At 40.4% G+C, this 15228-nt stretch overlaps 1 protein-coding gene across 7 annotated transcripts in view; it reads left to right on the top strand.

Annotated features, from left to right (window-relative positions):
- Window positions 1–15228, top strand: part of map4k3a (mitogen-activated protein kinase kinase kinase kinase 3a) — an 82493-nt gene that overhangs the window by 8621 nt on the left and 58644 nt on the right. For all 7 annotated transcript variants that reach the window (XM_035520774.1, XM_035520773.1, XM_035520771.1 and 4 more), the window contains exon 2: window positions 5275–5332. In XM_035520774.1, coding sequence (XP_035376667.1) covers window positions 5275–5332 — 58 coding nt within the window. The remainder of the gene's footprint in view (window positions 1–5274; window positions 5333–15228) is intronic.

The following is a 15228-nucleotide window of genomic DNA, read 5'->3' as shown; positions in this document are numbered from 1 at the left end:
CTCTGTGGTCAGTGGCCAAAGAGCACCCCACTGCTTAAAGAAGCGCATTTAAAGGTTTGTCAAGTTTTGGTCTTCAGGGAAAATGTCCTATGGACAGATGTAACTCTTTGGCCACGCAGACCTGCATTGTGTTTGTAGATGATGAAATTAAGCCTATGTCAGGAAAAAGCACACAACCAAAAGTGCAGAAGAATGGTCGAGAAGAGATAATTTAGACAACCATGAGCCCTGATCTCAATCCAATTGAAAATTTTTCAAGAGATCTAACATTTGCTAGTAGGAAAAGCTGCGCCGCAAATGTTCAAGAGCTTGAAATGATTGCAGTGTAAGCATGGGAGAAACCACCAGCAGACAGGCGAAGCACTTCACCGACACAGTGAATGCTTGGTGGCTGAATATTTGTTGATGGCTACACAAACAAGTGTTAGGGAAGCATGCGTTTAATCCTGTCCATGTCAATTATTAATGCTCTGCATGCATATTGAAATGGCTATTTTTGGCGAATGATTTTAGACATACTATTAAAATATTTTAATGACACAAAGTTGGTACATATCCATTTATTTCTGAAGATCTTAACCGATAGTAAGCAAGCGTGCCACTGATGTTGATCACATCTGGATATTCATTACCTGTGAAATCACCTGCTATGTCATGGTTTATAGAACTGGCAATGGTGCAGCATGTCATTTAGGAAACGTTTTAGGTAACAGTTCCAATGGACCGATGCAAACATTTCTATTAACCAGTAGAATTTATAAACTACTGAAATATTAATTGTACAAACTATATTTACTTTATGTACTCTATACTTACTGATCCTGTAATTCCAGTGTCTCAGCTATAACATAAAATACTATATTTATTACTTATTACTTACACAGAGATCAACTTGAGCCTTAGGACTGATGAATATGTATTTTAAGGTGTGCTGAAAAACCATGCATTGGCCGTTTCCCCTGTTCCGTTTTACTTTCTTTTTAATTTTGTACAACCTTTTACCTTACTCCTTTTATGTAGGCCTTGAGAAATACAGTAATTATATTATTGTTTTTATTTGGTAGAATACATATCTTTTATTATTGAAATAAATTAGTGACAGAGGAGATAAAATGTATGCTCATGGAGAAAAACTGTTTAATTTAAAAAATATTGCCTAATATTGGCTCTGTGATGTGGACAAAAAAATTACACCTCTGTATTTATGCTAAATACCTCACTAACAATCTCAATATGACTATGGTTTTAACTTGAAATTTTAAGGGCTGATTAAATGTAGCATAATTACTTTTATAACTAATGGATTTGGAAAATGCAGTTGCTTTACAACATATTGTCTTAATTTGCAATAGACTAAATTAAAATAAATGAGCCCTTTCTTTTTTGTGGAGGCAGTATGAGCAGAGGCCTCAGAGTCACTGTTCTGCCATATGGTATAATAGCATTTGGAACCGACTAGTCAATTGTAGCATAAGCCCCAAGCTCCTAAAGCATCTTTCATTCTGTGTGCTTTCTTTTTTAAGATCAAATCGACACTGCTGTCTTTTTTTTTTTTTTTTTTTTTTTTGCATTCATTTCTACTGTTAAATTTCCCCACTAGCTTTCCCCACAGAGCATTTATTCGCGTTCACTTCATCTTGTCTGTCAAATAAACGTCAATTATTGGCAGTATAGTTTTTCCACTGTTGAATGCACTGCTTGACTGAGTGACCTGTGTTGTGGTATGCCTAAAGAAGCTCATACCACAGCCTTGTGCAGTGTCTATACCATATTCACAGTGGCATCAAGTGGTCTTTACCACTTTGCAAACCACACAAATGTATGGGGGCCCCTTCTGACCACAAGCGGTTGACTGGGGGGAAAAAAAGACTAAATGCATTAATTATTTCATTGTTCCACATCAAAGAGATGGTGTGAAATGCTGGCTAGCTAATCGGAACTCGTGAACACAACCATAAAACGGTCGTATCCCAGTGGAGCCCATAAAAAGAACATTAAGGAAAAAAATCTCAGAATGGTTCAGTTCTGACTACATTATGAAGATAGGATTACACAGGTTGGGTAAATTTTATTTTATTTTGCTGTAAAAAAATAAAAATGTCTTTCAATCGAGCCCACAGACATAACTTTGATTGGGGCCCCAGAAATGCCAAATTCACCCCTGTGCCCCTGGAAATTATTCTTCAGCCTTACTAATATATATAAGAAACACATTTTAGTGACATCAAACAATGGCGTACCAGATTTGAGTAATTTTTTACAAAACAGAAAAATTATACTGTCCCGAAGAGTGTCTGATTTTTCAGTCACCAAGCTGTATGAGTTTTAATCACTGCACTGAGTTTTTTTATTTTATTTTTAAATTTTTTTTTTTTTTATACTGGTTCAGTGATTTATGGATTAGTATGCCTGGCTGCTTGACACTGTTTATTGATTAGCACACAGCCAATCTGCTCTCCCTTTACTGCAGAGGTGCTTCTGGATGGAGCAGAAAAGGCCTTGTGCTTTCTCATTTAGGTCAGAATGCAAGCAACTGTAAAATGACTCATTTATTTTGCTTTTGTCTAGGTGTAAGTAAAACTGTTATTGTGACCAGCATGATGCTCTTCATGTGTTAATTATGTTTTTTTGTTTGTTTTTTTTCTCCTGGGTGGCTGCTATAGGCTGTTATTAATGAAATGAATCCTAATGAGTCATATGAACCCTGCTACTATAAACAAGCCATTCATGTAGCTCATAATTCTTATACATGTGTGTAAGGTGTACTGTGTAATTGCATGCAAGAAGACTGTAGGATGGAGGTCACAGGCTACGGTTTAAGTGCATCCTCTGGTCTTGCGCAAACTATAACCAAATTGCATATACAACACCAGGATCGTGGGTTTCCTTGAAAAATCCTTATCGGAATGAATATGCAGTGGAGGTGCTGTTCCCTTCGGAGAAGAGCTCCCAGCGGCGCATTCCAGCTTTGCTGACTGTGAATTGTGAATGGTGAATTGTCCCATGAACTTGAGCTGCGGTGCTCGCGACATCCTGTCATTTGTTATTCCGGGGCTTCGTGGCATTGCTTTTGGAGTGTATCAATTTCTGCTGCTGCCTACTCAGTCACTGTGGATTAGCTGAAATACAAAGTGTCCTAAAAATACATAGCCGGAATCTGCTTGATTGACCAAGCCTATTTTTGGATGTTGAGCCTAGTCTGCCGTCAAGAATCTCAGTCTAGTTTCACCACTTAGCATGTGTGATCAATGATGATGAATGCTGAAGCAAGTGATCTTTTCTACAGTTTTCGAGGAGTATTTCCACTATCTCCGTATCCAAGACCACTGTTCTGTCTAGACTGTTGCTCTAGATCTTCAAACAAACCTGCCAAACTAATGCATTCACACTTAAGTGCCAAATTGCAGAAGACTAGTGGTCAGCTGATATATCGATATTGACTTTTTATCCATATAGGCCAGTGAAGACAGAGATGATGCAGAAGTCGATTTTTGTGATTTGTGTTGGCATCATCTGCATATTACTCGGGCTAGTTTATGATTGCTACCAGCCTTGCATTTACCTCCCAAAATATGAGAGACCTGCTTAATTGGCTAGATTTTAGGTGTCAATGTCTACATAAAATATGATTTTAATTTTTAGGCTACCTCATTGGTTCACAAAGTTAGTATTGGCTCCTTGGGTTTACTAGCTTTATGTCAATTATTAATGCATTAATGAAACATTTAACAGGTAGATACTTGGAAACCAAGTCATAATCAGGCAAACCAAACTGATTTGATCTTTAGAAAAAGAAACGGAAATTCACCACGTTTATATTTGACACACCAACTCAAATAAACTGCGTTTCATGCAGCCAAACATCTCCGTGCCTGGTGAATGATCTGGCCAGCAGAACTGGTGCCCTGCACTGGGTGATGACCACCTAACTACCCTCAGATGGGGGATGACCACCCAACTACCCTCAGCTGCTGGTGCTCAGCTACTGATGCTGCTAATCATTGCATATTTTAAAGGTGTACGTTTCATTAGAGGTTGTTGTTTTGCTGCTCACGTCATATATACAAAAACAATTCCTAATCCTATACTAATTGCTGATGGTGCGTGAGCTGTGCCATCAGTACAGCTTATCACTGCCCTGTCAGTCAAGCCCATCACCCTGCCTGAATGCTTAGGGATACGATATAGACCTTTTTTTTTAAATGAATAGGACCAAGGTTGTCTTGCTTAACTTGAACTTTTGAACATTTTGGAAAGTAACCTCATAACCATATTGCAAAGCAGACAAGCTACCTGCACAGGTAATAATTGATTTACAAACAATTATGTTGTTTCACATTGATGTTTTTCTACCAATAAATGTCACTTGGATGTTTGGACTGATAAATAGCTACAAAATACCAGCCTAGTATATCAGTTGACCTCAAATAATTAGTGTCACAGAAGCAATATTTAACACAAATTATCCACACTCTATTCAGTTCAGTTCAGTCGCGATCTCATAGTTGAAACTCGTATCGAGCCTGTATCTTTACACTGCAGGCATGTGGGTAGCTCTGTGTGCATGAATGCCTAAATAAACATTTCTTATATGTCTTGTTAATTATTAATTTGTTAGGTTAGGTTATATATTTGTTAGGTTCACTTGGCATTTGGCAAATGTGATTGATTTAGCTGTAGTTTTACAAACATGTAGGTTAACATGCTTACAGCTCGGAGTAATTGCTTCATGTTACACATCATTTATGTTAGACTGTTACTTAAATTGTTTATTAGGTTTTCCGAGTGAATTACATAACTACTTAATTATGTCGCGGGCACAAATTATTAGGCATTATTTCCTAGAGCCCTCATTACTCACCCCGCTCCCCATTTCCAGTGTTTGTGCTTGGCTGTAAGAACTTTTTGCTTGTACTTGCCTGTGTTGTTGCTAGGAGAACAAAGAAAACTTGGACAGTTTTATCAGAGATGTCTTAACCAAAATAGATCCAATTAAATTTTGTGCTCTTGTCTATTTTTGATGAATACGACCATGATTTATCTAAGTGTTTAGGTTGGCTTAATTAGATAGCTTGCCCAAGACATTTTTCAGCATGTTATCCTTTTGTTGATTTATAAATCAGCGGTTTTAACAAAAAGGCACATTATTTAGCGTGTATCTGAGTGGAGCAGTATTAAGGGTGTGGGTCTGGGTCTCTGGGTGTGGTGATGTCTGTCTGTGTGTGTGTGTGTGTTTTTAATGGTTCTTGATGGGTGGTTTTTCTTTTCTCTCAGGCTCGAAATGTCAGCACTGGGGAGCTGGCTGCCATCAAGGTGATCAAGCTGGAGCCTGGTGAGTGTCCCCTTCTTCTCTACTACCAGCCACACAAAACACCACCTGTCTGCTACTAACCTGCTGCACTAGCACACTACACTACACTGCAATCAGTGGCGAGGTACCGTCCAGCTCACTGCAGTCACTGGTGAGGTACTGTCCAAGAAAATAAAACTAGTAAGTACTTGATGCTTAACCCAGAAATTAATGAGCATTCACAAACTCAGTGTTGCAGTTATGAAGCACTAAGGGCAGCAGTTGGCCATGATGGTAAAAAAGATCAAATCTTAATACTAAACTAATGTTATCATCCCATCACCGGCAAAGTTCAGGTCATCGAGGTGGAGACGCCAGCAAGTTTAGAATTATCTCCCAAAAGCTGCTTATGCTCGAGGGTAGGGGAGATAAGATGGGTAGTTACTGGATAGTTGTTAATGGGGGACCCATGTAAAATGTGTTTTACAAACTGACTTGACATCAAAAGTTTGGGAAATTTGAGAGAAGAATACAGATGCATTCTTGCATCATTTACAGTTCATTAACCTTCAGAATATGTTGAAGAAAATGATTGATTGGTTTTGTCTTTCTCGTGGAAGCTGAAACTGTGAGTGAAGCAGCCGGCTTTTAATGCACAGCTTTTTGTTTTCTTTCCTTGTTCTTTCTTGTGGTTTGCTGTGCCCTTGTACATTCTAAATGATGTAGTTTTCTTTGCCTTGTTTGAGCTTGAGAGAAATGTTACTCTTCAAACTCCAAATCGCAATGTCCCTTTAAGAGACCTGATTGAAATTCTGGCAGCCTCCGCTGCCTCTTCCCCCTTTATGCTAAATGCAAATGCTCGCAATGCATGACCTCACCTGCACTCCTGAATACGCAGCCCTGCCTGCCTCCACATTCGGAAGAAGCAAATGCCCTAGCAGGCTTCCGCTGGCTCGCCATAAGGCTCTTGTTTGTTTGGCTTTATATGTTTGTTTGTAGGACTGTCATACTGTGATTAGAATGACATAGATGGCATGAATAACTTACAACCCTCCCCAAATAGGTTCTGCCTGAATTCCCAGAGAAAGGTCATAAGTGTTTTTCATTGCCGCTGCCCTGGATCAGTAGGTCTATCTCCCTGGAGTGCAGCATGCAGGCCTGGGGAAAATCACAGCCCAGTGTCGGGGATGCGCACTGGAGATGTCGCACGCTGATCAAGGCCATCTGTCATGGGTCTTGTCAGCGCTTACAAGTCAGCGGCCTTTTGATTCAAAGCAGAGCGGAGAAGAAACGGCAGAGTTGCAGGCATCCTCCCATGTGCCAGTCCTGCCGCTTTACGCCCTGGAGCTTCCAAAATGATGAATCTTGTGTTAGGAATCACCGAAGCACGTCGCTAATCTTCGTCTGCCGCAACGGCGTTTGCACGCCACTCCTGCAAAATTGAAGAGGTCAGGTGAGCGCTGGACAGCAGGCAGCTGCCGGAGGTCACAGGAAGAAAAGGACATCTCCAGTGCCTTCAGCGTCCTTTATGAAAAGAGGTCCATTATGGCAGTCTGGTGGCTTAGACGTGCTGCTGTAGTGTGTGAAGAAGCACAAAACCTACACATCAGGCACCAGTCGGTTCAGTCCAACTGCCCCTGCAGAGTGAGGAGTAGGCTAAGAACAGTCACTCCTGCAGACATTTCTACCACATTCCTACTGCACCGATAAGCTTTTCTGGAGATTCGGGTGCATGTGTATGCATGTTTTACATGTGTGTGTGCAGGTGTATATATCCATCTGTAAATTACTGTCTCTGGATTCTGTCTCTGTAATTTTCAGTTCAAAAACATGGCGTAATAAGTAGCAGATACTGGGCATTTGCTAAATTGCAGTGGTGGTGAGTTCTGCAGTGAGATCATTTTCGATCAAAGGAAGTGGAATTTGATTGGCTACAGGGTGTTTGAGACAGCTTGGGGCTCTATTGATTGTGATGGAATAGCAGGAATACTGGCTTTGTATTACCCAGCAGGGCAGGGCTGGTGCAAGTTTGGAGTAAGGTTTAATTATATTCCAGAAGTAAGATAATCCACAATTCCCTTCTTCCATTCACTCAAATCTTTCATATAGGAATGAGGTTTGGTTTGATACTTTATTTTTCTCGTTGAACCCCCTCCCCGATGCCCCGCTGCCGCTGTTGGGGGCCTTATTTGATTTGACCTGGATTTAGACCTGTGTGATGCCACTGCCCAAGAATGTAGGCTGGTCTGGATGGCTTGTGCCATCAGCAGCCAGCTACCTGCCTGCTATCCACAGGGGCTTATAAACAGATTGTGGTTTTTTGTTTTGTTTTGTTTTTTTACACCAGTCTGTTTTGTTTGTCCCTCGACACTGTTACTTAAGAGTGGGTGGTGTTCCATCGACACTGTTACTTAAGGGTCGGTGGTGTGCTTCCTGGTTTGTCTGTCCATCCGTCCGTCTGTCTGTATATGTGTTGAGGCTAAACGTATGACCATGCTCCTGCACAGCTTCTGGCCTTTTACACAATGCAGCTTGTGTGCTGCTAAGAGGAGCTGAATTTCAATAATTAGCTTCTGTTTTATCCACCACTCTTTTAATGAGACATGACCTAAGACCCCATCCTTATTAGAAAAGCAATAGGAATCATAAGAAATTAGTTGAAACAACATTATTCATTGTAATTGGCATATTCGAGCTGTATGCATCTCCTCGTGCCTTCTTATGGTCGCGTGTCCATGTGGTAATTACGGTGCGCTACTTTTTGGCAGGGGACTGCGCAGGCGGGCCGATGAACCTGTTCAAAGTGAAGCGAGAGGGAACGCTGGACTGGTGCTCGTTTGAGCCCAAGATGCTCGCCGAAACTGTGGGGGCCAGCGCAGGGCTTTGAGCTGGGCTCATTAGGACCACGCTCTCTATAGGGGGTTGTCTGGTTGTCTGTGCATAGATATACAAAGAGCTACAGTGTGTGTGTGTGTGTGTGTGTGTGTGTGTGTAGGTTTGAGTGTGGTTGTTGGGTATGGAAGCAAAGTAAACCCTATTGGTTCCCACTAGGTTCTCCCTGCCTGAGTCACCCTGTCTAGCGGCACTATTCCCTAAACGCTCGCTCCAGAGGGTGATGTGTGTTTAGACGGTCGAGGACGACGGTGGTCCTCAGATCTGAGCAGAGTTGAATCTTCATGACCGGGTTGGGTGTGATCACATAATGTTGTTTAGCAGGATGATTTAAGAATCAGTATATTTAACTTTTTTTGCCATTATTATGATTATTACTTCACCCATCCCCATATAAAAAAAGTGCACAGCAATATCAAAGTTTCCTGGTCATAAAGCGCAGCTAAAAACATTAATATGAATGTTTCATACTTAAACATTAGCGCTGGGCAGATAGCTGATGCCATCGTCCCTGGCGGACCGACTTCACAATGTCGAGGGACATCGACGATGACAATCAGTGACATCGTGACACCTAACCCTCCACCTGCTAATTTATTTCGTCTCTCCACTACAACATAAAAACTCTATTTATTATGCCATAGAAATGATGAATATATATTTTAAAGAGCGGTGAATAGCTATGTATTTTGTTGTTTTTATATTGTAGGAGGTATATCTCCAGTACTTAAAACAGTGGCAATGGACATGAACGTTTTTGACAAACGTTTGTGAGCATAAATGTAATATTGCCCAATAAACAGCAGAAATGCTTTTATGAATGCTTTATTTTAAATAGAGGACATCAACAAATGGCATTCCAGGTTTTAGTGATTTTTGTTTTTAAAATGTTTTTTCATTGCAAAGGCAAAATTGATAGTGATTAATGTTTTATTGTAATTAAATGAATAGTGTCTACCTACATAACCTTTATATGTGTAAATGTATATAAAAATGTATAGTACCTTTTGTTATCCTACCACCATGTCATTGTCTATTGCGATGTTGCCCTGTAGACATCAGTTAGGTAGACATCACCTAACCCTATTAACAATAAGGCACAGCATATTTGATATAGTGCAATAATGTATGCGAGAAAGTGAGACGAACTGAAATATGTTGTGTGATGTTTGAAAAACTGATCATGAGCATTATATATAGGAGAGTAACTTACTGAATGATAGACCTTTCATATGATACAGAGCAAATCTACTGTGAGTACAATACAGGCATAAGGCATCACAGCCTCAAATTCAACCCAAAATACATCCATTTTGCAAAGCGTGGTGGCTGCCAAAGGCTTACACTCTTCTGCTTCGGCAGCTCCATGCTTACCGTTTACACCTTTTTTACACAAGTCAATAATGAAGCAGCACTAACCTAAACGCTAACTTAAGACCACTACTGAAACTATAGGGCTAACGTTACAGTAGTTGTCGTAAATTAGGGCTGGTTAGGGTTTGCCTTGGCTGGAGCACGTGAGTCCTATCCTCATATTTAGTGTTACGTCTGAGTTTGTGAAAAAGTGATTGCACCCTAAACCAAAAAACTGGTTGGGCCACCCTTAGCAGCAACAATTTCAATCAAGAATTTGCGATAACTGGCAATGAGTCCTTTACAGCGCTGTGGAGGTAATCACTTTTGCACACAGGGCTATGTAGGTGTGGATTTTTCTCCCCTTAATAATAGGAAAAACCTTCATTTAAAAACTGCATTTTGTGTTTACCTGTGTTATCTTTGTCTAATATTTAAATTAGTTTGATGATCTGAAACATTTAAGTGTGACAAACATGCAAAAAAAATAAGATATCAGGAAGGGGGCAAATACTTTTTCACACCACTGTATTTAATATCCAAAGACATCTTTCTTCTTTAGTTTGTAGAACGCACCAGATTTCTTCATCTGGTGCCATAATACCGAGTTTTAAAGATCTAAAAGCTGTACAACAAAGCAAGAACTAGTGTGGAGAAACTGTGGGAGCTGTGTGTTTGTGCGTGTGTGTGTGTGTGCAGTACTTATTTAATTCTCATAGAGAAATTCAGTTTTACCAGTCTTTTGAAATCTTGATTTTGTATGAGTATAACTTATGTTGTGTGTGAACGTGGGCGTATGTGCGCACGTGTGAATGCATGCACACCAGCCTGTTTTGAGTGCAAAACGTGCCACTAGTTTCAGCGAGGGCCTCGTGTGTTCTGTGGTTTGTTGGGCTGAATAGAGGCTGTGTGGACTAAGGTCCACTGTGCTTGCAGCCGCGAGCAACCTTGTGAAAGCACAGGGCAGGTGACTCATTTAACTGCAAAGAAAGACAAACGACTATGCCCCAACACTCACCTCTCCACTTCCTGCAAGATTAACTGGATCTGGTAGGGTGGGCAACGGTTCTAATGAGGATTTACATCGGAGAATCAAACACTGTTGATCTTTATTTAAAATATACTGTTAAATTAAATCTTTAATTAATTAATTAGGCTGTTAATCTGAAAGGACATTCGGCTACGTGTGCATGCAAATTGCATGTGTATGCATGTGTACAATACTGCAGCCTCAGTAGCTGCTAATATATAATGCATGTGTTTGGAGGTCTCAGAAATGTCACTAGCTGTAGTGTCAGCGTCTGGCTGAGTCCTCAGAGGTGTGTGTGCCTGTGTCTGTGTGACTGACTGTGTGCGCTTGTTCTAGTGGAGAAGGCATGGGTGTTGAGTGTGGCTGTGTATTACAACAAGCTCACCTGAGTCCACTGGCACTAAGCGGTGGCTTTGGTGCTGGTGTGTGTGAGGCCATAGAGTTAGGAAACACTTCGCTACAGTAGCCACAGTGAGTGGTCAACCAAATCTGCCTAAATTTGGGCCTTCCCTCATGCCACTTTAGGGGTGTGTTGTAAACACGGTCCTGCTAACACTCAACTTGCACACCGCTGTCACTACGTTTTCACCAATAAGCAGCAGCTTCCTTCATTGGGATATTTATAGAAATACAGAATCTCTCACCTTCACACATACTAACACCTGCAAAAACCCCACAGATTTGCACACACCCCTGATACAGTGACAATCACCATTTGTGATTTTTCCATCATCTTATGCGTGGGAAACATTTGTTAATTATCTACCCATACACTGTCAGCCAAACACATTCATTCTCCGTTAAAAGTCATCAGATTTGTCTAGATTACAAATGACAATTGGACATATTGTTCCCATCAGTATTTTTATTGCAATCTCACAAGTTCTTTCATATTTATTATTTAAATATTCAACCCCTTTAGGCTAGGACTTTGGTATAAACTCATTTTGTTTTCTGGTGGGGCATGTTTCTGTCTAACCTTGCACACTGTTGGAAGTGACTTGTCTCATTCATTCTGGCTCTATTGCTTCAGGTTGTTCAGGTTAGTTGGATAACACTTGTGGACCGCTGGCTTCTGAGGGAATGGTTAGTGTTGGGTTTGCAACACGCACACATTTAAATTTTATATTTTGAATAGCTCTCTCTCTCTCTCTCTCTCTCTCTCTCTCTCTCTCTCTCTCTCTCTCTCTCTCTCTCTCTCTCTCTATATATATATATATATATATATATATATATATATATATATATATATATATATATATATATATATATATATATATATATATAGTGAGCTATTCAAAATTGCTTGCACAGCTGATAAAGGACCTTTGTCCAAAATGTTCTCTAGAAACTTTGTGTACTTTTACTACAGTTTTAACTATCTCTATATATCTTACTAACATTACATTGTAGTTGAGATATATATATATATATATAAATAATTACACACGCAACAATAATACAGCAGTAGTTATAATATCACAGTTTTATATGTAGCTACAAGAAAATCTAAATATTTAGAATAAACAATATATACACATATGTGTTCTACTGCAGGAGAATGTGGGAGAAAGAGACTCTTGAGTTCCTGTATGAGGGGCAAGAGGATGGACCGTGTCCTCAAATCTTGTTGTATAGCCTTGCTAACAGTGGGCACAAAAGATCCTCTGACGCGATCCGTCCTACACAGAGGTGGAATGAGTCTATGACTAAATGAAACGAACGTCTGACGCAATCCGTCCTACACTTAGGTGGAGTGAGCCTGTGACTAAAGGACCTGTGGCCCAGCTGCCACAGTTCCCCATTGAGAGGGCAAGAGGGATTGTCCAGAATTGCTCCGATTGCTCCGATTCTGTCCTTCATCCTCCTCTCCAGGCTGTCCATCTCCAGACCCACCACAGAGCTGGCTTTCCTCACCAGCTCGTTCAGTCCTTTAGCTTCTCCAGCCTCGATTCCACCACCCTGACACACCGCAGCAAAAAGAGGGCATTGGCTGTCTCAGACTGGTAGATTACCTTCAGCAGCTTATTGCACACATTGAGAGACCGCCGCCTCCTCTGTCCTTTCCTGTAGAGGACGTCTGCGTTATGTGTCCAGTCTTTTGCATTTATATAACTATCTGATTTCTTTGAATGATCTTTTGGTCTTCATTTCCACAGCTTCCTGTGAGATTCACAGTCTGTTGTTTAATTAAGAGGGTTTTTCATCCAGAAAAGGTGAACCTTTTGAAAGAATCACTGGTCCTTGTTACATGACATGGCAAAAAACTATTTGTCATTTGTAATCCAGACTATTTTCCTGCCTTTTAAGGCGTTTGAATGCTTTTGCAAGGATAGACTTGTCATAGTCTGTTTATCTTCAACCAAATGCAACCAAATGTACGCCTGTTTTGGTAATTTGTGAGCAGAGGGATGTGGTCCTGGCTCTGTGTGTGTTATGTGTTCCTGGTTGTTTGTGTGTGGTATGTGGAAGTATTCATGGCTTTGTGTGGTGTGTTATGTGGAGCTGACTGTGTCCATGTACAGTAATGGAATTTGATTTGGAGAGCCTAAGAAATTGAGACGTTTTCTACAGCCGTTCCAAAGCAGAGTGTCTGTTCAGTGCTGCATATGGTGTGTACAGTCCAGCACAAATCTGTAACCTACAGCACCATCTAGATAAGGAATAAGTACTGAATCGCCAGAAATGGAAAAATCAATATATCTATGTGGGCATTGTAATGTCAGACTGTGGTAACACAGACAGTAGTCCTACTTGTAGCATTTCATTAGTACTGTCTCAGGAGTTCATTGGTCAGATTGTTTCCCAATTTCAGTATTCACACAACATCTTTGTCTTTCTAACATCCCTATACCCTACAGAATTTTTTTTTTCCCCCAATGAAAAGTTCATTGTTTAAAAGCCAGTCTGCATGGACTGAATCATAAATCTGTCCTCTGAAGTAAAACACAAGTGCTTTTTATTTTTGTTCAGAAGCAGGCAAATAAACTTTCCCATTACATATAATCATGTGTAGCATAACCTTGTTAATAGCTTTAGTACTGAAAAACGGCACCTCCTGTTTGTTCTTAGCCAAACCGTTACACCTTAAAACACCAGAATTTCGCACTGTAGTCACACTTCTTTGAGCATTTTGAACACTGAAATGTGTATACATGACATGTTCTGCGAAGCATAAAATGGCCATTGCAAGTTTTTCCCAAAAATCTAAAATGATTTTAAGGTCTGCTGTTATTCTGAATAAAACGCGAGAATTTATATCATTGTTGATTTTTGGATTGATTACTTGGCGTTTGTTAGGACATTATGGAAAAGTGTGAGGGGGAAAAATAAATACATTTCTCCCATTTAGACACTACATTCCAACACGCACTCAGAGGCATACTTTTGCGTGTGCGCGCGCGCACACACACACACACACACACACACACACACACACACACACACACACACACACAAACACTCACTCTTTCTCTAGCTCTGTGTGAAGACAATGAAGACTCAGCCACAGTTGCAGATACATGCAGAAGGCAACAATTGTTAAACATTTTCAATGGTGTTCTTTAAATAAATTGTCTCTTCCGTCAAAGTCCAAATGATCCAGTAACCACCTCACTCAGGTTGCATCTGAATGGTCCTTCTCAAACAAGCAGAGTAGCTTTCCTAAATCCCATAGTGAAATGCACCAGAACTTGGAGTGGGTGAGACTCCAAGAATTTTCATAGTGTCCATCCCTAATTGTGAAGATAAAGCAATCCTTAGATGCTGACAGAGCATGTGATTTAGTTTTAAAATAAATCTAAGCCATGTTTTGTTATTGTAGATATGTTCTCTCTGTTCAATCTCAGCAGTATTCTCTCTTTTTTTTAAAGATGCTGTAAGCGATTTTGTTTTTAAGATTTAAAAAAGAAAGTCATGTCTAAACTCTCCTTAACTAAAATCTAATATAGTTTCTCTGAAGGAAAGGAAATGTCTTTGTGACTGCCTTGGGATCTGTAGTCAGCAACTAAAAACTTTAACATGGTCTGGCTGTCTTAACCAAAGAGGAAACATCTGTAAAAGGCAGTGATGTGCCCTCCTGGCAGTTATTTTGCATGTGTATGTAGCACTTAAAAGGGCAGACTAAAGGCTTCAGTGTAATTCATATGGAGGCGAAAAATATGTTGTTATTGTCGAGAAAACGAACAACCGCAGACCTTGCCCTGAGGCTTTGCTGGGGCAAACTCCACAGTCCTACGTGATTTGAGCCTTTGTTTGGTTGTTGCAAAAAAAAGAGCCATGCCAATTAAAAAATGTATGACTTTAAGGAGTGGCTCTTGGAAACCTTATTGTGAAGTTTTGATAGTGGTACATGACCGCCAACATGACACCGCAGAGAATATGGCAAAGTGTATACACGCAAAGGTGGTATCATCTTCTCAAAGTCCTTATGAGGAGGGAGGACCTTTGAAGAAAATCTTAACTCACCCTAAATGTAGACTGCTGCCCTGTTCTTCCTGTTTATTAGACGCGTTGCAGTAGTATTGGCTTTTTTTAATCCCAGCGGCATCCTCAGGCATTATTAAGCACAGTGCTGTCCTCTCTATTTTGATTTGGTCCAGTTCATGGGGATTTGTCTGCTGGTAGATGTGATGGTACTGAGCGAGAACGGCTCAGCCTGATC

Source organism: Electrophorus electricus, chromosome 21 (assembly GCF_013358815.1).
Source record: "Electrophorus electricus isolate fEleEle1 chromosome 21, fEleEle1.pri, whole genome shotgun sequence".
In the NCBI taxonomy this organism is placed as follows: Eukaryota; Metazoa; Chordata; class Actinopteri; order Gymnotiformes; family Gymnotidae; genus Electrophorus; species Electrophorus electricus.
The sequence above is the reverse complement of the archived record's forward strand: the minus strand, read 5'-3'. Positions and strand labels throughout refer to the sequence as shown.